The sequence below is a fragment of the Protopterus annectens genome, chromosome 17.part0 (genome assembly GCF_019279795.1).
Source record: "Protopterus annectens isolate FY-2018-M chromosome 17.part0, PAN1.0, whole genome shotgun sequence".
Taxonomy (NCBI): domain Eukaryota; kingdom Metazoa; phylum Chordata; order Ceratodontiformes; family Protopteridae; genus Protopterus; species Protopterus annectens.
In genome coordinates this window covers 675034824-675060424 of record NC_056751.1, presented here as the reverse complement: position 1 = coordinate 675060424, position 25601 = coordinate 675034824, and the positions used below count along the sequence as shown (strand labels likewise).

General features: G+C 36.2%; 1 protein-coding gene across 1 annotated transcript in view; it reads left to right on the top strand.

Moving 5' to 3' along the window:
* The window catches only part of TSTD1 (thiosulfate sulfurtransferase like domain containing 1), a 189956-nt gene that overhangs the window by 102969 nt on the left and 61386 nt on the right, over positions 1 to 25601 (top strand). The window contains exon 2 of the mRNA XM_044059500.1: positions 5153 to 5275. Within this exon, the coding sequence (XP_043915435.1) occupies positions 5153 to 5275 (123 nt within the window). The remainder of the gene's footprint in view (positions 1 to 5152; positions 5276 to 25601) is intronic.

Below are 25601 nucleotides of genomic sequence, written 5' to 3'. Positions count from 1 at the left end.
AAATCTGTAACTGGACTTTTTTTTTTAATTTTAGAAAGTGGGAAAAATGCAATATTTTTTGTTGTTTTTGTTTTGTTTAAAGATAGCAGAGATATACAAGTAGCAATAAGTTAGAACAGTGCAATAAATGACCCCACACTTGAGTGCTAGGCTAGAGACAGGTAAAATGCAAGTTTTAAGAAAAAAATGATTTTAAAATAAGTGCAACACAGGAAATGCAGTAAACAGGCTCTAGATGTGTTCTAAATACAGTTCCTAATGCAGATATCATGTTTAGCAAGCCAGAAAACGCCAAAAAATAGGCGGCAATGCAGAAATCTTAACAAATAATCTGAAGAAAAATACTTAAATTCTCAAAAGTGGCTCCATTCTTCTCTCAGCGTTTTCTCCTCTTGGTGGGTGCTTCACCAACAGCCAACAAGTCTGAAAAGATGCCAAAACCATTAGGCAATCGGATTTTAAGAGAGGGAGATCAAGGAGTTTGGAATTGACCCAAAATGGCCAATAAAACTACAGTTTCTAGGCAGTAACCACTCCCACAGGGGCAGGCAGGCTGTTCAGTGTTTACCACTGCCACTGATGAACACAGAGACTTCCCTTTAGCCCAAGCAAGCAATGGCCTCCAAGAAACTTACAAACAGTTCAGAACAGCAAGTCTGTAACTGAACTTTTTTTTTAAATTTCAGAAAGTGGTAAAAAAGCAAAATTTTTTTTTTTTTTGTTTGTTTTGTTTAAAGATAGCAGAGATGCACAAGTAGCAACAAGTTAGAACAGTGCAATAAATGACCCCACACTTGAGTGCTAGGCCAGAGACCGGTAAAATGCAAGCTTTAAGAGAAAAAAACGATTTTAAAATAAGTGCAACACAGGAAATGCAGTAAACAGGCTCTAGATGTGCTCTAAATACAGTTCCTAATACAGATATCAAGTTTAGCAAGCTGGAAAATGCCAAAAAGTAGGCAGCAATGCAGAAATCTTAACAAATAATCTGAAGAAAAATACTTAAAATCTCAAAAGTGGCTCCTTTCTTCTCTCAGCGTTTTCTCCTCTTGGTGGGTGCTTCACCAACAGCCAACAAGTCTGAAAAGATGCCAAAACCACGTGGCAATCGGGTTTTAAGAGAGGGGGATCAAGGAGTTTGGAATTGACCTAAAATGGCCAATAAAACTACAGTTTCTAGGCAGTAACCACTCCCACAGGGGCAGGCAGGCTGCTCAATGTTTATCACTGCCACTGATGAACACAGAGACTTCCCTTTAGCCCAAGCAAGCAATGACCTACAAGAAACTTACAAACAGTTCAGAACAGCAAATCTGTAACTGAACTTTTTTTTTAAATATCAGAAAGTGGGGAAAAAGCAAGATTTTTTTTTTTTTTTTTTTTTTTTTTTAAAGATAGCAGAGATACACAAGTAGCAACAAGTTAGAACAGTGCAATAAATGACCCCACACTTGAGTGCTAGGCCAGAGACAAGTAAAATGCAAGTTTTAAGAAAAACACAATTTTAAAATAAGTGCAACACAGGAAATGCAGTAAACAGGCTCTACTTGCTTTCCAAAATTGCTTTTCTAGGCTTTTGGCCTAGAAAAGCATCTGGCATCTGGATGCATTTCTCCCCAGACCTCCGCTGAAAACAGGCTCTGTGGAACCTAGTCGGACATTCCCGGTCAACAAATGATAAATAAATAAATAAATAAATATTCCTACATTAAAGCAAACTTTTTATTTTATTCTTTATCTTTCATATATTCGTAGCAGAATTAATTTCAATCTTATATTCACAATTCACAAACTCTAACAAATGTGAGATTAAAAAACCTCTGAATCCTTCGCTGAAGACTTGAGTCTTAGGGATACATTAGTAATCGGTTGTGCAGTAGACTGCTGCTCTTTGCAGGATTACTTTATCTGCCTTACACTGCCCTATTGCTTAGACAGGTTCCAACCTCCCTTCATCCAGGAACTAGATAAAGCAGGTGTTGGAGAATTCATGAACAAATGAATGAATTGTAATTCTTACTGAATGATATTTAATTCCATACTGCATAAATTTACTAAAAAATTGCTAACCACCCAGTGTGTTTTTCTAATGGAAAAGTCCACAGTTATTTTTCCTCTGGAAATTGTGTCTTAGTAAGCAGTTAGATAAAACTGCATATTATACCATGACCCCCCCAAAACGTGCACGCTGATTGGCCAGCGTGCCCGTTGTAAATCGAGTTATACTAATGGAAAAAGGTCCGGTCGCCCGGACTTTTTTCCATTAGTATAACTCATTTTTTTAAAACACTGTCTCGCTATGTTAAATGGGTTTAACATAGCGAGACAGCTTTAAAATAAGCAACGGAGATCTCCGTTGCTTATTTTAAAGCTGTCTCGCTATGTTAAACCCATTTAACATAGCGAGACAGTGTTTTAAAAAGCAACGAGAAAGCAAGATCTCCATTGCTTTTTTTAGTGTCTCGCTATGTTAAATGAGTTTAACATAGCGAGACAGTTTTAAAATAAGCAACGGAGTACAGTACATCAGAACTGCCGTGGATGCCAGACATCTGCAGAAGGGCAGCAAACAGGCATTATACTATGCCATTATTTAAGAAAAGTAATAGTTTCTTTTCTTAAATAATGTCATGGTATAATAGCAATAACCCACTTTTGGGTGTGGGTAATGCTAAATTTACCCACGGTTGGCTTTGTTTGGTCCCTCGGGCGAAACCACGCCAACCGTGGGTAAATTTAGCATTACCCACACCTAGGCGTGGGTTATTGCTATATTAATTATGTAGTACTGAATGATTATGCCATGAAAGAGTTTGGAATCCTGCATTGTTGTCCTATATCACAAAGTAACTAAAGCCAGGCTAGAACAATGAATATGGTTGCATAAGATCAGACAAACATTATGTACTCAATAATGCCTGACAAGATGGGCATTATAGGGAAACAATAAAATACTGGGGCTATAAAACCTTTAGCCTTTATTTTTTATTAATGCTTCTCCTTACACAACCTGCCTAACATTTTGGATGTTTGTCCCTGTTCTTGCACCCTCCACCCCTGGGTTACCACATCTGCATACATTGAATTTCCTGCTGCTCCTTTCCAGGCTGCACCCTGACACAACCCTATTAACAGGTTGGTTCTCTAACTATTTATCTATTTATTTATTTGTTTGTTTATTTATTTATTTAGTATTTATTTACTGGGAAAATCCAACTGGCTCATGAGGTACCCATTTTCTGTGGAGGCCCGGGAGAAAAGCTCCAGATACATATGGTTAACAGAATGAAAACCTTGATAGACATAATAAAGTCGTAACATTCAAGCACAAATATGAAAACAACACATTAGTTTGTCAGAATGAGAAATTAACAGACGTAATAAAGTCATAACATTCAAGCACAAATATGAAAACAACACATTAGTTTGTCAGAATGAGAAATTAACAGACGTAATAAAGTCATAACATTCAAGCACAAAATTTGAAAAACTACACATTAGTTTGCCAGAATAAAAACTCAACAAGCATAATAAAGCAATATTGTTAAAGCATAAATTACGTGGAAAGCCTGATATTAGGAAAATGCAGCATTATTTGCATAATAGATAATTATCATAATGATTATTAATATTTTAAAGTCCATAGACTATGGTAACAGATTATATTGCTGAAAGTGTAGGACAGTATGAGTACAAAAGGGTAGGATGTGATAGAGTTGGAGAACATAACCTTTCAGTACACATTACACTGCACAGAAATATGGAACTTGTACCAGAAGCTTGCAAGTGTGCAGAGCCAATCACAGTTCTTAAGTTAACAAGTGTGTGTAGTGACATCATGATGTCCTTTCAGTCCCCTTGTTAATAGGGTGCCTGCAAAGTTCTGATCTCTATTAGAGTCACAGGAGCTGTGCATTCCCCCAAATCCCCCCCCCCCCCTTAGTAAAGAAGATGTCCAATCCTACTAGTGATCTGAGATCATTCTAGAACTCATGTCTCTGTGAACTTTCTTAGCAGCACCATAATCCTCAAAGAAAACTATGGCATCCAATAAACTGTCATAGTTTGGCAACTATTTTGACAGTTGCCAACATAGCAAATAGCTGAGTTTGTGTTGTCCATTTCTTTAGATCAGACTTTATGCAATATTAATGAACCAGTATTTGTGTGGTTTCACTTATGTTTTAGAAATTCCAAAGGCAATGTGTGAATCTGGTGTAATGCACCTGAGACAGTCATTGTAGTTTTTTTAAATGTGACACCAAATTTTATTTTTTTTTTGTTAATGCTTCTCTTTAGACAGGCTGCTTAGTCCTTTGGCTGTCACTCCCCCACACCCCACCCCTGGGTTACCACATCTACACATATTGGATTTCCAGGTGCTGCTTTCTAGGCTGCACTCTGACAACCCTATTAGCAGGTTTGTTCCCCAGCTACTTGCAGGACTTGACCGTTCAGTACCCATTAGTGGTAGATGGACAGTGTGAGATCCCATGGAGAAATATAGAGCATGCAACAGGAACATTCAAGTGTGCATTGCCACAGAGAATCCCTAAGTTAAAGAACTAGTGTGCATAATGACATCATTATGTCCTGTCACTCACCCTAAGTAAGGTGCCTGCAGGACTTCTGTTCTCCACCAAATTCACAGAGGCTGTGGATTCCCCTGAACCCTCCCTTCAGGAAAGAAGAGCAGGCTGCCAGCTGTTTCAGCTATTCCCGTGGCCAACACTTATAGTGATCACAGATCATTCCTGAGCTCATGCCACTAGTGAGATTGATAGATACTTGCCTTTGTGCCAGTGGGCAAACAACGTTGACTTTTTTTATTTATAATGAAAGGTGATAGTACAGAAGCAGTTTAAAATATTATATCATAACAAATTAAAGTGGCACTTCATGGCCTCTAAAACACTATGGAACAGCTTCTTTATTTAGCCTAAGGTCCTATGCAAAACAGCCACCTCTGCAGACTGTAATAAAACTCTAAATGTCTCATGTAATATGTTGCCAAAACATACAAATCTGCACTGATTAAACAGCTTTTAATGGGGCATTGTTACATTATCTCTTTGAAAGTTAAAAAGCTAATTAAGAAAGAATTGCCATTTTACTTTAAAAGAAGTTAATGTTGTTTTGTTTGTACTTCTAGACAGTACAATCTCATGCAGTGACCTGAAGACGGTCATGGCCAAAGGGAGTCTCCAAATCTTTGATGTACGAACAGAAGCAGAAGTAGAGATGGGTACCATCCCAAACTCTATCAATATTCCAGGCAAGGACTACTACTTTTTTTCAGTTTTTCATTCTACCTACAAATATGTATTATGCATATATAATATCTGGTAGCCTGATGGTTTAAATCCTTTATAAAACTTTTCAAATGCTGTAATAGCTCAGTATGACATCATCATGAGCTATCGTGGTGTTTGTCGGATTCTGCTTAATTCTGTTTCCAGTTTTTATCTAATTTGTGTAGTCTTAATGACATGACATAACTAAACATGATAGTATTGTCTGAAAATTGTATATTTTATTGAACCAAACACCAGTTATCTAAATGTTAGGATACCAGCCTGGGCAGATGTTTGGACAATATGCTACAGTCTTAGAGCTGTTGTATAACATTAAGAAGAGGGAAGCGCTTCTTAAGGAGTTCCCCCATCTCCTTCCTTGTATGATCTGTATTTGATTTTATATATGTGTGTGTGAGCTTGTGTGTAGCAAACTATATGTTTTCTGGCTGCTGGTTTAGTTGTGCTGTTGTTCACAGTATTAGGTTTTAGGATAAAATCATAAATCCCTGTGCTAATTTTAAAGTTGACGTCAAGCCGATTTATAGGAAGATATAAATATTTCTGGGGTGGTGCAGTGGTAGCGTTGTTGCCTCACAGCAAGAGGTTCTCCCATTCAATTCTCGGCTTGGGTTGGGAGTTCCTTCTGTGTGGAGTCTGTATGTCCTCCCCGCGGTCGAGTGGGCGTTTGAAAGACATGTGTTGAATGGGCGTGCCTTCGTTGAAGGTTGGGCGTTGGGCTAGCAACTTGACACCATAAAAAACAACTGCCAGTCATTAGCGGACCTGAGTTCCGCTGTGGCGACCCCTAACCGGGAAAAGCCGAAAGACAAACAACAACAACATGCAGCAACTAAATATATTCAAAGGGCAACAAACAAGACAATACAAGCTACCTTTATTGCCAAAAAACAAACAGTGTTGCCACCTAAATTACCATGTAACCATGAGGATTTTTTTTCATTTGTGAGAGTGTCACACCACAGGTATGTAAACTACACCACTATACTTTCATACAGTTCAGGAGCATGGAGAGAGATACAAGTCCTGGGATGCAGCTGACTAACGGCTTTATAATTGTGCTACAGTTAATAACTCCAAACAAGTTTCATCCTGTAGTCCTGGGTTTGATGCCAATGAAGTCCCTTAATCATAACAAACCTTTAGTTTCTTACTCTGAATGAATTTGTTTAGCATGTACATGAACACACAGACACACAAATAGGCACACATGCACACACAAACACTTGTGTATGTTTACACCACATTTACACACACACACACACACACACACACACACACACACACACACACACACACACACACACCAAACCCCCTTGACCTGTTATGATAAAGCATACATCCAACAAAATGAACATTTGAAAAACTGAACATTCTGAGTAATGACCCTGCAGTTCATTCAGCTGTACAAATGAATCATTGACAGAAAGAACAGAACCCATACATATATATGTTCAGTTTCAGAACTTCGATCTTATCATCTTGACCATTTGTAGTTCGAACTGACAATATTAATACAACAACTAATGGAATACATGGAGCGTTTGGAGCAGTCGGCTTCACTACAATTGACTTTGCATCCTACACCAGGCACTTCTATACAAAATTCGGAGTTTGGAGCTAGTAGGAATGAAAATATGGAACAAGGCACATATCTGGGCGCTGTTCTTTCTTCTTCCACTGTAAGACTGATGACAGGACAAACAACAAGACAAAGTGAGGTAATCATTAGCAATTTTGGACATAACAGCTTGAATATGGCTACCTAAATGTACCTTTACTTAGTGATTGGCTCTTATCTTATTTTAGACAGAATGTAGAAACAAGTAACACTACTCTGAATGACCACCTTAATGATTTAGATTGCTATTTACTTAAATTAAAAAACTACAAATAAACAATCTTTATTTTGAGGAATGCCTGAAACAGAAGGCAATCCCTAAAGGACTACGAATGTGGAAATATCCTACAGGGCTGATCTCAGGCTCGGGTGTCTGTAAAAACTACTACAACTCTTTGATAATTTTGGGTTTGAATATATGCACATGGTTATAAGGTACAATAACGACAACAGAAAATCTAAACAAAGAAGTCATGACTCTTGATAAACATATAGTACAAGACCCTGCATTTAACAACAATAAGTTTGTCTATTTTCAAATTTTTTGTACTATAGACAAGCAAATGAAGGTTATTAAAAACAGAAAAATAAATAAAAAACTGGGTAGAGATGAAAAGTATTATAGAAATAACATGGCATACCCCCCACCCCCAACCTTTATATGTATATTTCCTATTGTTGGTAAAATATCATCAGCAAACAGTTGAATTTTTAGTTTGAAATTTTCTTTTATTTTGATACCATTAATGTTAGATCCATTGGATCTAATATTATAAGTAAAGCATTCTACAGCTAATGCAAAAAGTAAAGGTGGTAATAGACAGCCTTGTTTTGCACTTTTTTGTAATTTAAAGGAATTAGAAAGAAAATAACATATTTTAACATAAGCACAAGAGTTATTGTATAACTTAGAAAATTAATGTAATTTGTTCACAAGAGAAATTACACACTTTATGTGTTTTAAACAGGTATGACCAATTAACTGAGTCAAACGCCTTATCTAAATCAAGACTAATGATAGAACGTTCTTTTTTATTTTTATTTGTATAGTCTATTAATGTATGTATTCTTATTATCCTATCCTGCACTTGTCTATTTAAAATAAAACCAGATTGATTATTGTTAATTAGATTAGGAATATTTCCATGATGGGAGATCCTCAGCAGTTGTTTTTATTTCTCTATAGACCTTATCTAATATTTAACTGCATCATTTCGTAGCATTTTATATAGTTCTGGTATAAGACCATCTAAGCCTGATACCTTATTATTTTTTTAACTTTTTTTTATTTGATCTTTTATTTCTGTTAAAGTGAATGGTCTATCATTTTTTATTTGTTTGTTTGGTAGTTTATTATTTATACTTTCCGTTAGAAAAGTTTCAACTATATCATCATTATCTAGGTTATTTATATTATTATTTATATTTTCATAAAATATTTTAAAGCCCTCAAGAATACCTTTAATATCTGTTCTTTCTTTTTTATTATTTATATGTGTTATAATTTCTTTAATATGATTTGGTTTATTCATTTTCTTTGATACAAGAGAAGTTCAGACTGATAGTGTCATTTGGTTTTAGATTTAACAAAGAAATAACATTTAATGATTTAGCAAGCACTGTTTGTATGAGATGCTTAATCTAAAGCAGATTGTCAATTTTTAAAGGAGACATAACATATATACTTGCATTAAAAGAATGATAGTTATATGTGATCCAGGTTAAGTTGTAAAACTGTGAATGTTACTCTGATTATTTATTATTTCATTATTAACATATAAATATGTAAAAAGCTATATTTTTTATACTGTGTTTATAACATACATTGTCTTTCCTGGGTGCTAGTGCACTTCAAGTATACTATCAGTAGCACACTACTGGACCATTTTAAGAACCAAGAATGTAACTTAGCATGCCTCTTTTAGTGTCATCCGTTGCATCTTGTATTATGTTTAATAGTACATTACTCAAGTATGCCAAGATATCAGAATGTATGGTACCTAACAGAAGCTTCGTCACAATAATGATTAACTTTTAATATTAAATTCTAAATGAAAATAAGTGGTGTTTAAGTTCATATATAAGTAAAAGAATCAAACTCTAACATTTTAAAAAGGAAACTAGTAACCATTTGAAGTAGGGAAAAAAAGAAAGAAATAATTTACCTTGTAAAAAGTAATATTCATCACCTGTTCATATGTATTCAAGCCTTCTTTAAATTAATAAGAATGCGTAAGCATGAGTACATTCAATTTAATTTGTCCTTCTTTTTTTACTGTTTTTGTCTTTTATTAACCAACCAACTCTTGTTGCATTTCTCTTTAAAGAAGTTGATTGATTCCAGTCTATTTATTCTGTTTTTTTTTCTAGGATTTTATTTTTCTGTATAAAGTCCATTGCATCTTCCAAGGCGTTAAAATCTTCTTTCCTACTGGAAGGTGAACCCTTATTTTTGATGGAAAGCCTGGAAACAAGATTTGTACTTTAATATTGTTTTTCTTTAAACTTTTAACAAGTGGCACACATGCTTTCATCTTTGACATCACTAATGTTGAATACTCGTTGCAAAATCTTATAGTATTTTCTTTAATGTTAGCTGGATAATTAGTCCATGCGGATTTTAAGACTAAATCCTTATCTTGACTTGAGAAAAATCTTACAATCACTGACCTTGGTGAAGGTGGTTTTTTTTTTTTTTTTAAATGAGTTAGAAAGTAATCTATGTGCTCTTTTGATGCCAAAGGAAAAAGCTTCAGGCAGGTCAACATTTTAGGGAGCCAGGTATTAAGGAATTGAATCATACTGTGTCCCTTTCTTTTTCAGGAATGCAATAAATCCTGATGTTATTCCTTCTGTATCTATTCTCTAAGTCTTCTATTTTTTCCCAAAATAAATTGTTTTGTTTCAGAAGAAATTCAGTATTATTCTAATTTAAGTAATCTTCTATCAAAATCAGACATTGCCTCTGCTGTACCTGACATTTGTGATGACTGTTGTTTAAGATATTCTTCTTAAAGATAGAAGACCTAAGAAATTGTAATTTTAGCTAATTATTTAATTATCTAATTATGTAGTTAACTGGTAATTGGTTTGTGCACATAATGGTTTTTACTGTCTTGCTGTGTAACTCTGATGAAATCCTAGTTCTTTAAGGATGAAAACACTTAGTTAACATTTTTTCATGTTCTCTGCTGGTTGTTTTTTATGTTTATATGGTTGGTTGCCATACTGTTTGTGTTGGATTATCATTTTACAATGTGCTTCCTAATTGCTGGTATTGACAATAATAAGGTAGGACATTCTGCAGCCACTTCACATCAATCTGTTATGGAACTTTTAGTGGCTTTACAATCTTTGGTTGCACAACTTTCCCAAAATGTTTCTAATTTAGAGCTGCCTCAGGACTTGTTAACATTACATTCTACTAACAGCTGTACTGAAACTATTACTCCTTTTCCTTTGGGGCAGCCTGTTAATAATCCAAACACAAGAGATGAAAGATCCATTCATAGTGGTTTGTCTACTGATGGTTTTACTGATGGGAAAGATCTTGAATCGTTATTTGCTACTCCCTTCAACCCTTTTGGCAATGAACTTTATTCTAATTATGACATTGATAGACAATAAGTTGATTATTTTACAATTTTACTTCATGAATTTGAAAAAAAGTCAAATACATGCAAGACATTATTCTATGAGAATTTATATCTAAATCACAGTGTCTCTCGAAAAATTGTACCTAAAGGACTTAGAATTTTTAAATGTCCTATGGAAGTAAATGTCTCCTATCCTATTTTAATGAACTCAAAGAGTTTTTTTAACAATACTGGGTTGCAAATGTTAAAAATATTAATGAGACGTAATGAATCCTTAATTTCTATTTTTGGACATGAAATACAGACATTGGATAATAAGATAAAACAATCCTTGTCTTTCAATGAGTTTGGGAATCAATATAATTCTATTTTTTATAAAAATGACAATGATATGAAAGTTGTGATCTCTAGAAAAATTAAGAGAGACATAGAAGCGTATAATAATGGTAAAGCCTATTCCGCACCCACTTGGTTCAGCCTCATGGTCTGATGTCATCATCTTCGGTTAATGAAGAAGTTATTTTGGATTGACTAGATGAGTTTCCACCTTTAAGAAGGTCCAGTCCATTAGCAGTGAAGAACGTCAAGCAAAGAACTACAGGTCCCCCATTCAGAAATTCCTCTTCTCAAGAAGGATATTATCTAAAAGTCAAAGGAACAGCAGTTCCCAAGTGGAATTACAAGGTAAGGGGGAGAGGATGTGGAAGGGTCCGAAGAATGTACTGAATGCTCTGACTGATACTTTATAAAATGGATATATTTTGAATTTGACTGAAGAACACTTTTCTGAAACACAACTAAGTATTTTATCTTGGGAATTTTTTTTTCCTGCAAGGAGGGCCAATTTAGCTAACGTTCTTAAGGACTTTAAGCTTTATGTTCATAAATTAAATATTGCATTTTTGTTGGATAATATTAAATTAAGTCTGAATGTTTTATATAAGCCTTCTGTTTACCCTCCAGATTTTCTCTAATATTTGTGAGGAGCAAATTATTGCTGGTTTAATAAAAACAGTAGTTAAAAAAGTTTTTTAATATCACTAAAGAAGAGAACAAAGCCTAACGTGAACTGGTCGATAAAAAAGATTTGCATTTTATGAAAGCTGACAAGGGAGGGAGCATTGTTATTATGTATACTAAAGACTGCAATAATGCCATAGAGGAAATCTTAGCTAATGAAGTTGAATATAAAAAAGTACATTTGTGTTATATTCATAAACAATATAATTGTAGTTTTGATGTTATTCTTGAGTGTTCAGAATGAGGTTATATTGATTTACAAATATATGAGTTTTCAGTTGTCAAGAAACCACAAATAGCATCCCTAAGACACATAAAAATGAGGTCAGCCCCTCTTTTAGACCTATGTTATCAGCTGCTTGGTCAGTAACTGAAACTTTGACTATTTATATAGATGATTGGATTAATCCATCAGTACAGATGAGCTTATATTAAATATGTAAGAGATTTGTTTATGTAAATTTAGACAATTCACTATTGAAGATGGACAATATATTTTCTTACTGTAGATATTCTATCAGTGCTTACTTATATACCTATGGAAGAAGGATTAGTTTATTTTAGGTTATTTTTAACACATTAAACAGACCGGGAAGCTGGTAGGATTAGTACAGTTTGTTTACTTATGGATGTTATTTTGAATAATATATATTTTTTTATTTTTTAACAATTATTATCAACAAATGCAAGTTGTTGCAATGGGGGCTGCTGTAGTTCCTTCATTTGCCAGCCTTGTTTCAGGATGGTGGGAATGTGAAATACTCCCTCAACTTAAGCATTATCAGTATGTTAAATATTATTTTAGATTTGTAGATATTTTTGTTGTTGTTGTTACTAAAGGGTCTAGTGAATTGTGTTATGCTTTTCTAGAAGAAACAAATTGTAGTACTATATTTTTAAAGTTTATTAAAAGTGGGTAAGGTTTGACAGTGCATTTTTTGGATATAAATGCTGGAAATAACATAAAAAAACAATCATTGTATAGTACTATATATAGAAAAGATACAGTAGAAAATAATTGTCATATAATAGCAATCACCCAATTCAAATTAAAAAAAAATATTCCTAAGAATCAATTTCACATTCCAAAGACATGCAGTAGGTGGATTAGACACTCTATACTAGCTGTAGGTGAGAGTGTGTGTCCGATTGAGTTGTATGAATGAACTACCGCTGCAGGGCTAGCCACCTGGGAAACCTTGGTTTGAGATGATTGTCACTGCTGAAGTGACACCCTGACCACATGTGCAAAAAATGGGAGTAAAGGGTTGAGGATGGATGGATAGATTCCTATGAATCCATTTATTAGAGCTTCTATACTTATTACTGATAAGATATTATCTGATAAGTTTTATAAAATTAAATGTAGTTTTTAGAAAAAGGTTATAAAGCTTCTGTCTTACACTTTTATATCAAAGAAGTTTTAGAAAAGACAAAGAATATTCACCTTTTTGGAGGGTACATCTTTAAATGATAATTCTAAAAAATCAGAAGACATGACATACAATGCTGTTTGAGCTTTTGACATGTCAGTAGATGGTTCTTTTTTAAAGTCTGTTTTAGTAAATAATTGGAATATTATTAGAGGTAATCTGGAGCTATTTAAAGTAGTAAGTGATAAGCCTAAGATAGTATTTAAGAAAAATAACACCCTGAAAAATGTTTTAGATAGAGATAAGTTTTTTATTGATAATAAATGGGTCTGACTATATTATATGAATGAATGTTCATAATTTCAACTGGACCTTGAAGTGCTGCTTGTGGGATCACAGTACAGTGAAGGTTGGAATATTTGCCCTTTCCTCACTGTAGTGCAATCTCGGAGTTGGTATATATATTCAGCAGGGGGTGTGGGGGGGGGGTGCAGCCCCCACAATAACGAGTGTGAGGTCCGGCATTTTCGCTCTTTAGAACATTCGATATTATGAACATTCATTCATATAATATAGGCCCTAATAAACATAGTATATTTTCTCAAAAAGAATGGGGTACATTTGTTTCTGGTACTTCTAAAGCCTGTAGATATATGAGCAACACTAAGTTTATTTTATTTCAATATTTAGATCTTATTATTTATGTTAATACTAGGTTTACTTGTTCCTCATTAGGGTTGTTTTTTTGTTGCTACCTGTCAAGGATGTATTGCTTTCTATGAAGGTATGACTTCTAGAAAATGTTATACATTTATTTTAGAACATATTTCTGATATAAAGAATGCAGAAAAAGATAGTGCTCTATACAAACATTTAGCTAATTTTCCAGAACACAAAAATTTGTATTTCATGGACTATAGATTGTTAGTAGAAATATGAGAGGAGGGGATTATAAAAATATAATCAAACAAAAAGAAAGTTTACAGCAGATAAAACTGGGCACTGACAAATTTCCAGAGCTCAATGAAATGATTAATATTAAGTGTTTTCTTAAAGATAGAATACCTAAGAAATTGTAATTTATCTAATTATTTAATGATGTTGTTACCTATCAATTGGTTTGTGTATATAAAGGTTTTTATTGTCTTGCTGTGTAACTCTCATGAAGTCTTGGATCCTTAAGGATGAAAGCGTTAGGAAAAAATGTTTCGTGTTTTCTGGTTTAAGACTCAGCATTTTAACTTGTATTTTTATATTCCTTTTTAAATTGGTCCATTTTGCTTTCTAATTCATCTGTCTTTACAGATAACTCACTGATGTTACTTACTATAGCCTGTATGTCTCTTTTTTTTCATAGTTGTGTCCTGTGCACTGGGCTTAGAGTGGTTCCTTCTGAGACAATTAGTTCTTTCTAGTTTTCCTGATAGGAAAAAGCAGTTAAAAGAGTTTCAAACATGTTATTTTTTGTAGTAAATATTTTGGCAGATGTTCAGCTATTAATCCATCAAGTTTTGAAATGTTCTATTTGAGTTTTTTTAATAAAAATTCTGTCAGAGATGTTAAAATGAAGCAGAGTTAAAAAACAGTGCTGTTAACTGCTCACCATCTTGGCCATGCCCCCAGTTCTGCTCATTTGTAACAACCACCACAAAGGAATCTTTGCTTACATTCTGAAGCTCCATATCGAGCAAATCTTTTTAAAAAAATTCTCAGTTTCTGCCTCCAAACTCTCCTTAGCTTTTCTCTTCTCCTCCACACTGCTACTTCCTTAGGCCTCTTTAGGCACTATCTAGCAGCTCCAAAGAGTAAGTTCCACAGTGCTCTGGCCAAATTTTGCTTAGTAGTTTAAATAACAACTCAGGTCTCCCACGAAAAGAGGCCACTAGCCTTAGTAAGGCTAAACCTGTCAACAAAAGAATGAATACATTTTACATTTCTTTTGGTCTGTATCATGTTGGGTCATCTACAGTGCTTTACACTTTACTCTCATGTGATGTTAAACATGCAAAAGGCTGCATAACCTCTCATGGTCATCACTTGTTGATCAACATGTTGACTGTTACTTTTATAAGAGTTGTGGGAAGTTGAACTTTTTTTCCTTCCTGTTTTGTCCACATTTATTTAGGAACCTTGACATGCAGTAGGTAAAAGTAGTATGTTTGATTGTGTTTGGATGCATGTGTAATTTGTATGAAAGCAGCATGGCTGTCTAGGTACCACACTGTTTCCTGTTGGTAATGCATATGTTACCAAAGAAATAAAAACACCTCTTCATTCTATGCTGCTGTCAGTCTCTATCATTCACAGACTCTGCCCTTCACGTCTCTTTAAGTTATCTGTCTTTTCACTGTTTTTCTTATTCTTTCTCTCTCTCTATCTCTCTGTCTTTCTCTCTCATACACATACACACACACACACACACACACACACACACACACACACACACACACACACACACACACACACACACACACACACACACACACACACACACACACACACACACACACACACACACTAAATGTATACCTAAGGTAATGTAGATGATCACTAATTTATCTAGCAGCATGTCTTTGAGATGTAAATGTAAAATAACACAGGTAGTAAAAAACCCTGCAAACACAGGGGCAACACATGAGGACTCCACACAGAAGGCACTCCACCTGGGAACCGAAGTCGAGAACCAGGATTTGTGAAGCAGCAACGCTTCAATGCTAGAAGTCTAAACCTCAAAATGCAGTCACTCGAGGCACTCCTTAAAATGGAGAGCATTGACATCTGTGCAGTGACAGAGACCTGGTTCAAAGCTCCAGAGAGCACCCCTGCATTACCAGGCTATAATTCATACCACACCTTTCGGCCACTAAACCTAGACCGAAACACTAAAGGTGGAGGCGTGTCCATATTCATTAAGGATATCCACACCTACTTAAGCTAGTTGCTCAGCATAATGCATCTGAGATTATCCAAGTTCAACTAACTCTGAGCAAAACCGCAATCCAGATTACAGACCCCCCCCACCATGCCCCAGGATTCCCACTCCTCTTTTCTTGATACACTGGAAAATGTTAAGGTATAACCCAACACTCTAATAATGGGTGATTTCAACTACCCTACCATTAACTGGGAAAACTACTCATGTACCAACTCTTGTACTCAACATTTTCTGGAAATCATCAATTCCAATGCCTTGGATCAACTTATCCACACCCCCCACCAGGGGCAGCAATATACTAGACCTGGTTATCACCAACATGGGTGACCGGTGTTCCACACCAGAGGTCAGCTCCTCGTTGGTCAGATCTGACCACAAGCTAATCACCCTAGACATCCACATCCCACTCCCACCCCCCATTAGGAAAACAACTGTCACAAATTTCTCCAAAGCCAGCTTCACGCTTCTTAAGACAGAAGTGGCAAACTTTATGACACCCATGCAGATGGACAATAGAGGTAGGACTGCTGAATCCTACAGAAATACACTTTATAAGCACTTACACGAGTGCATGGATCATGCTATCCCTAACAGAACCAAGATGCTATCCTCCAAAAAAAGGAAGCCAATCTGGTGGTATTTTGCCATAAACAAACTCTACAACAGAAGAAAGAAACTGTTGCAAAAAAGAGTAAACTCCCACGATTGGAGGAACTCCCTGGTCAGCCTCAGTAAGAAGCTGAGATCCCTCATAAAATCCTCCAAAGCTAGTTATGAAAACAAAATCACCACTGATTCTAAAGACGACCACAAAGCATCCTATAGCTATGTCAAGAATCTCAATGGCAACACTCAAATCTGCTCTGAGTTACAGCACAATGACACTAAATATACAGAACCAACTGATATTGCCGACATCCTGGCAGATAGGTTCAGTGCTAACTTTACCCCTCTCTCACCCCCTAAAGGGCCCATCTTTATACGGGAAGAATGCAAAGTTCCTGTAATCATGGCTGCACAGGTAAAAAACCTCACTCTCCAAAGCCAAGAACATAGCATCCATGGGACCTGACAACATCCCAGGCTGCCTTCTACACGAACTACAGAATGAACTGGCACCCCACCTAAGTACCATGTTCAGTCATAGCCTCACCTCAGGCTTTGTGCCCATTGAATGGCGCACCATGATGGTTATCCCACTCCACAAAGGGGGGCCACAACAGACCCCGGGAACTACCATCCCATTAGCCTGACGAGCCTGGTCTGCAAGGCCATGGAACGTATCATCATGGAACTCATAAACAAAGACATTGGAGATCTCCAAACTCTGGACCCCACACAGTTCAGGTTTGTAAAAGGCAGATCATGTCTCCTAAACCTGATAGACTTCCTTGAAGTTGCCTCCAAAGCCATAGCTTAGGGTAAGGTAGTTCACACAGCCTATCTAGAGCTCGCCAATGTGTTTGACACCATCCCCCACTCTGGAATGATAGATAAACTCACTAAACTAGGTATAAATCCCTATGTCACAAGATGGGTTGCCAAACTGGCTTACTGACAGAACCCACACTATGAAACTAGCAGACTCCAAATCTGACTTCAGACCAGTGACAAGTGGAGTACCACAGGGTTCAGTCCTGGGCCGTCTCCTGTTTGGTATCTACTTCTCTGAAGTACAGGCTAACACAGAAGGTATTTCGCTGACTAAATTAGCAGATGACTGCAAACTAGAAGCCATAATCGAAACTCCTAAGGATGTGGACATCCTACAAAAGGGCCTCACTGAGACAGATGCCTGGTGTCAAAGCATGGCCTCAAGCTCAATGCCAAAAAGTGCATTGTCATCCCTTTTGGTAAAAACTCTGTACCCATGAACTACCACATAGGCGGTAGTCTACTTAACACCGAAAGTGTGATAAGAGACTGTGGGACACAGGTGGACAGTAGTCTCTCCTTTGATAATCACATCACCACAGTGGTCAGGAAATCCTTCTACATGGCACACCTCATCACAAAAGGTTTCTCATCCAGAAAAAAAGAGGTCATTGTTCCCCTCTTCTCATCACTCATTAGACCCATTATAGAGTACAATGCCCCTTTTGGTATGTACCTCACAAGACATCTACAACAACTGGAAAGGCCACAAAAATACCTCACAAAGAGGATTACTGGCCTCAAACAGATGCCTTATGCAGACCGTCTCAAAAAACTCCAGCTTTACTCCGTCGCATATCGCCTACTCAGAGGCTATCTCTGCCTAACTTACAAAGCTATGTCAAACCCAGAGCTGTTGGACATGCTCCACTTAAAGAAATCCCAATCCTTCTGAGCTACACACTCTAGGGACCTAAACCTTGTCACCACAATAAACAGAACATGCTGGAGGGATAGATTCCTGTCCCAGAGACTTCCCATACTCTGGAACAGACTACCTATCTATGTCAAACAAAGCTCCTCATTAGCACTCTTCAAGAAAAATCTTGATGATTGGTTGGGTAATAAGAAATTCACCCTGGGGAGCACCTCTGTGATTCTGCTTGACAGGGGCACAGGAAAATAATGTTCTTGGGTGGTGAAAGCCAGGGTACCTTTTTGGCTAGGCTTGTATAGGCCCTAGGGCCAAAAGCCTAGTACCTACCTATGAACCCATGAACCTATGAACTAATCTCTGCAATTCAGCACAACACTAACCTCTGCACTACAGTGCCACATATCATAGTTACTTCAAAGTCACATAATTCTCTTCTGGGCTAATGTGTTTCTGATACAGTTGTATGTCATTTAACAAACATCAACTGAAAATGGACAAAAATAAGTGATTTAGAAGTTGGATAGACGGATACCATTTATCATAAGCCTTGCATCTTTTAAAATTCAGATTCAAATTCATGTCTTAATTCATTTTTCCAAACACTTTATGGCCAAATACTTTTGAATTTAGACAGTAGTTCATAGTCACTGTGTAAAATAATATGTTTTAATATGTAGGGCAAACTATAATAGCTGGGAAGAGTACACAATAAAATAAAAATCATTAAAGGAAGAAAAGGTAAATAAAATATATGCATGGAAACATGAAAGTGGTGTAACTCAATTAAAGGAGAAAATGTAAGTTAGAAATACCAGTACATACAGTCTGAGCAAAGCATTGCACACTGTTAGCCGAAGCATATTGAATAGGTGTTCACCCCATCAGCAGACCTGTCTTAAGAAATGTTTTGTTAATGACATTGCCTAGATAAAACATTAGCATGTGATGACAGTTTACCACACATGTAATTCACAGTAAAATATGTGACAATACCACCCAAGTCATTATGGAAGTAAGACTGCACTATAGAATTGCTTTGATTGTGCAGTACACAGAGTATGCACACATAACTTATAAGTAAGTCTAACCCACCCCTTAATCCCCTGCCAGATGTGTGATTATTAAACAGATATGAATTTCTCAGCAGGAGAAAATGAGGGGAAAGTAGGTGATCACCCCCCCCCCCCCTTAAACGTAGTTATTACTTTGCTGTGTGCATTGCATAATCAACAAATCCTATAACTTATTGATGCTTAAAAAATAAAGAAAGGGTATAATCATCTTTTTTATACCAAAACATGTGATGCAGTGCTGGTTGGAGAGTAATGACAGAGGCTGGTACGTACCTCAGCTACTCAGAGAAATGGAGACTGTGCTGGTGAAAAGCATGCAACAATCAGTGATCAACATATTAAGAGAAGTAGAGTTAGGATGTGTCAAAAAGACCCACTAAGTTAGAATATTTGTACCAGAAAAGAGAAAAGAAGTTAATACTATGATACAATATTAACAAATCACACTGCCAAGCACAAGTAGAGAAGATGAAGTTCAATAGGAAAGGTGAGAAAATATTAAGTGAACACTTGTGACAGGAGGGACAGATTCATCAACATAAGGTGGGAATTAAAGGCTAACTTATGCAAGTACTATTTCTCAGAGAGGGAAATGAGGTAGTGGGATTATTGTACTCAACTCATTAATAGAGGTCTCGGTAACATATTGAGCAGTGATGGCCTCAAGATTTCATGGGATATCTGGATGAAGAAGTGACATAAAGCTAAGTGCAGGCAGCAGCAACACTAGAATGGACTCATTAGACCCCTGACGAGGATGGTTACAACTGTGTATGCCCCTTTCTTTTAAGAATCAGAGTCTACTGCCTAGAGCAATGTTTGTGTTTGTGTATGTCAAGAGAGACATAGTGAACCAGAATAATGAGGACACTACAGTCATTGGGTCTACTTCACGTTGTCGTAAGCTGACAATATCGAAAGTGAAGAACATCGTGCAAGTAAACGGAAATCTCCATAAGGGGAGATTTCTGTTTACCTCAATGTAGTGCGGTCTCGGAGTTGGTATATTTAAGTAGGGGGGGTGTGGGAGGCACAGCCCCCCATGTGGGGGGTGCATGGGGGCTTGCCCCCTGCCTACGCCATTTAGTTTTTTTTTTATTTGTTTTTTTTTACATTATTCAATGTTTTACTTAATCGATTAATAAAGTTCGACCTTTATTGATTCGATTAAGTAAACTTTCGATAACATGATATAGATGCCAGTCATTAGCAGAAGTGCCGGACGTTGTTGAAAGTCTAAGACGTTGTGCAGGCAGTGACCCGATGTTAGTAGATTAAAGCACAGTCTCCTTATGAAAGATTTGGACAATACTGAGACAGAGTGACATTTACAAAGGATAGTCTTGTTTTGTTTTATTAAATAAATTATTTTTGTGTCAGTATCATGAGACTCGTATTTATTTGAATGGTGTAGCTTTTGATATCTATCTCTTACACACACACACACACACACACACACACACACACACATGCACACACACGTGTATTGCCTACATTTACCCTTGTTGTTATGAAATACAATATAGGGCTGTCTGTTGAAATGTCAGTACTCAAAATGCCGAGTGCCATCAAGGCAGAAAGAAAAGACCAAAAATACAGGAGAAGAGTGAATTTCAAAAATCACTCTTTTTCTTTAAACTTCTTTTTGCAGAGGGGGCAAAATCCCCCCCCCCAAACTTACATATATACACCACTCTGAGATGGCTATACCTTAGAGAAAAGGGAATATTCAGAGAGAAAAAGCATCTTGGACTTTGTATATGTAAGTCTGTTCTTTCGGCTGTTCAGTCTTCACACTAGCTGGTTACATTTCAAATGGTTACCAGATTATAGTTAAAAACAATCTATAAACAGTCCATAAGTGACAAGTTCTCTTCTTCCTGAGCTAAATAAATACACTGAGCAGAAGCAGCTGACCATAGCTCTTAATATCTTTATTCCAGTATAAGGGACAAATGCAGAAACAATCAGTGACAAATACCCCAAATCAGGGACAATTTTTAAAATATAAGTACTATTAATAGAATAAGAGAATGTAAATTAACATGCATATTCTGAAGTAAAAAAATCATAATTCTAATGATTGCCATTGTTCAAGTGTAACCCATCAGCTTTACTTCCAAAATCACTAGTTTTAGGAAGGATAAAGAGGTAGAGAGTAAAGCTTTGAGTGGAAATCAGAAACAACTGAAAGGTATGGCATTGACTAGTAAGATGTATATTGGTTGGGTGACTGGTCATTTGTAGGACAGTACCTTCTTGTGGCATGGGAGACAAAAGGAGAATTGCTGCATTGTGTGATAATTGATGGAAAATATTTTTTCTTCTGTTTGCCCTCAGTGTCTGTTGCTGTGTCTGTGTGTGTGTGTGTGTGTGTGTGTGTGTGTGTGTGTGTCTGTGTGTGTGTGTGCATGCGTGTGTGCGAGTATTCATGATAAGCTATATGATTTGCTAATGAACAGGTTAATAGATCTAGACATGTACAATTATTTTAATGTTGAGCACCCTCTCCTTCCTTTGATATATGGCTTACCGAAAACTTATAAAGATAGTTTAGATCCTCCATTACGACCTATTGTTACAGGTAATGGATGGCTTACTGAACCTCTTTCGATCTGTAGAGCATAAGCTTAGAAGCTCATTTGATAGAGTGGGTACTATTTTACGTGATACTTCACATTTTTTATCTGGTTTATAAGATTTTTGTTCTTCACATGATGTTTCCAGTTTTTTACTGGTTACATTGGATGTTAATACACATTTTATGGTTATCCCTAATATGGAAGGTGTTGAAGCAGTTAGATTATTTCTCCATAAGCATAGTGATTTTACACGATATGATATTTCTCTGCTGTACACTGTTGGACCTTATCCTTGAAAATAATGTGTTTTTGTTTGACAATTGCATTTATTTGCAGAAGATTGACATGGCTATGGGCATTTCTTGTGCCAATAGCTACGCCAATCTAGTAATGGCTAATTGGGAAGATGAATTTGTTTTTGTTGAACATGAATTTCATCCATACCTCAAATTTTATAGGAGGTTTGTGGACGATATTTTTCTTTTATGGGATGGGACTAATGTGGAATTGGGGAATTTTATTTCCTATTTAGAGTCTACTACAGAGTTTTTAAGGTTTAGTCTTAATGTTCATGAAACTGAGATAAACTTTTTAGATGTGCAGATTTACAGACTTCTATGTATAGGAAGCCTTGTAGGAGAAATACACTGCTTCACCGTAGTAGTATGCATCCTTCTCATGTTTTTAAGAACATTACTAAAAATCAAGCTTTTGAGCTTCTAGATTGAACACTGATAATGATAGATTTAGGCATACTGTAAGTACTATGAAGACTGAGTTTTTAGCTCATGGATATTCAGATAATGAAGTAGGCCTTGTACTAAGAGAGAATTCTGTAGATAGGACCGGGTCAGCTAGACCATATTTTTCTGGTAGACATGCTGTAGTTACATCCTGTAGTAAATGTAAATATAAAAATGATTTTATAAGACCTGTTATCACTTTTTCAAGTGATGTAGGAATTGTATGTGATGTTATACATAAGAATTGGCCTATTTTGACATCTGATAATACTATTTTTGATGTTGTAGGAGATGAACCTCATTTCTGTTTCAAGAATGGGGTTTCTCTTAAAAGACAGCTTTGCTATGGTAAAAGAATTAATAGTGCTCCGATTTCTGATAGAAAGGGGACATTTCAATGTAGGAACTGCTCAGCGTGTCAGTTTATATCAGATGATAAGACATTTACGCACCCATATAATGGGTTTACTTTTATCCCTAGATTTTATGCTGATTGTACCACAAAATGTTTGGTGTATCTTGCTTCCTGCACAAAGTGTGAAAGTTTTTACGTTGGTAAAATGACAAGGATGTTAAAAGAGAAAATTTTAGAGCATGTTGGATATATTAGAAACCATTATATGAATAGTGCTTTGTTTAAACATATTTATAGTTTTAATGATCATTCTTTTGAGTTCTTAGTACTACAGTGTTTCAATTTCAGTAGAAGATGTGGAGATTTTAACAATATCATAAAGAAATCTGAGAGTGGGTGGATAATGAAGTTACAAGCACATAGAAATCCTGGTTTAAATGCATTTGTACCTTTAAAACCTTTGTTAAAGGAACATAAATTGATTCATTAATTTATTTAATTGTTTTATATCAATTGATTTTAGTTGATTATAGTATATAATAAACTTTTGATTAATTTGTTTTATGTCTGATGAAGTGTCATGTTGTAGGCATGAAAGCGCTTACATTTTAATAAAAGGTTTGTTTCTGCCTGAAGTCCTGGTGGTCCTGGAGTACTTTTTGCTTGTTCCAGTGTGTGTTTTACGTTCGGGGACCTTTACTGCCTTGGATTATACACATTTTTCGGTGTATTGCTCACACAGGTCTTACATGGTTCAAGGAAATTAAATTAGCTTAAAAACTCACACCAGACATTATTGCCCTTCTGGATTTTGTCAGTGATATCATTCAGACTTGCAAAATGAGAGGCATGGCTTTTTCACATCTCACTTGTGGAAGGGTGAGATTTGCATGTGTCCAGGGGCAGAAAGCATGGTGCAGTCTTCCTGGTGGAGACTTGAGAGACCACTGCTCATGCTGCAGGGAGAGGGTCAGGGCTGTATGTAGAAAATACCCCTTGTGGAAGTGAAGGGATACCCTCTACAGTCAGCCCATTGGACATCCCCACTCTGGTGCTTTGCCAGGTGCAGTTTTTTGGAGTTGGGGATAAAAAGAAACAAATATATGCCACCTCAATGGCTACCTGGCTGATGAACCCTCTTATTCAGTTTTCACCTATTAGGGAACAAACAAGCTCATACAATGAGAACAGGTTTGATTGTAGGCAGGCAGAATGGAGCAAAAAGTCCATTAAAAAAATAGTAGCATTTCACCAAACACCAGTGAAAGACTTATTCATTGTGTAGCTGTGTCATTGTTGTGATGGGAGTGTTTGTTGAAAGTAGTGGTTTAATGTTCTTTACAAATTTGGCAGACTGCATATCAGAAAAGTGAACCTAGAGGAGTTCATAGTTTTCCCTGCGGATAATGGGCAATTTAGACAAAGATCTTTATACAGAGTAGTGCACTGAAGAAGAAACAAACTTCATCAATGCATAGTGCTGAATCTAGTCATGTCTATAAGGAGACCATGTTGCTAATTCAGAGACTTTTACAGAAATGCAGCATAGTGAAGAGAGAGATGAATTAGCTGTAATTATACAATTCCTCCCTATTAATATTCTAAAACGTGCACACTGATTGGCCAGCCCAACCAGCGTGCCCATTGTAAATCCCACAATATACCAGCTGAAAAAGGTCCGGTCACCTGGACTTTTTTCCATTGGTATAAACTGCCCCAAAACTTTTTTTTTTTTTTTACAATAAAAAAAAAGAGAGAGAGAGAAAACGGAGCAACGGAGACTTTCTTTTCTCCGTTACTTCCGTTTCAAAGCCTGGATGTACTGGGTATGCGTGTGAACGCAAGTCCCATACGCATGCACAGTACATCAAAAATGCACACTCAGTATACCACAACCAGTGGAAGAATAGCAATCCGCCGTTGTATAAAGACATTATTTAAGAAAAGTAAGTATTTTCTTTCTTAAATAATGTCATTGTATAATAGCAATAACCAACTCCGTGATTGTGGTATATTGAAGATTTACCCGCAGTTGCCTTTGTTTAATCACTCAGGCTTCGCCCTCATGATTAAACCACAACAACTGTGGGTAAATCTTCAATATACCACACCACATCATCGGTTATTGCTTAAATATTTAACCCTTGACAGGACTGGATGCAAGTAAGTGTTCAGTTCAAAAAGTGTTTTAATGTGTTTCTAATTATGTGCAATATTAGTCTGTCTACCTGCATGTCCATGATGTAATAGCCAGGTGTTGTATGTGTAAGTCTCTGTGAAAATAGTCTATATGTTGTCTGCACATTGAGTCCGGAGACAGAATTTCTTTCAGTTTTTGCAATTGTGTGATTTATGAATGACAATAAAGTTTACTTTGACTTTGACTTTTTGATTTTGACATAGTTTCTATTATTCAGGTTAGGACAAAGTCAAATCAGATGTCTTTTGTGGTCTCATCCTGCCAAAGCACATGAAATGAGACATTTTAACAGAATGTTTTGCTTTGCTAATTTTTCTTCAGTGGTTTTGGTCTCCTTGTTAAATTAACTTTCTATGATAAATGATTTTATTTCTTTTTTGAACACAAGAGCATTATGTAGCCAGCAAAAATGAAAAGTGAAATTCCAAAGCTCATACTGAAAGTGGTATTACTTGTTATGTAGGCTTGTAGACGTTT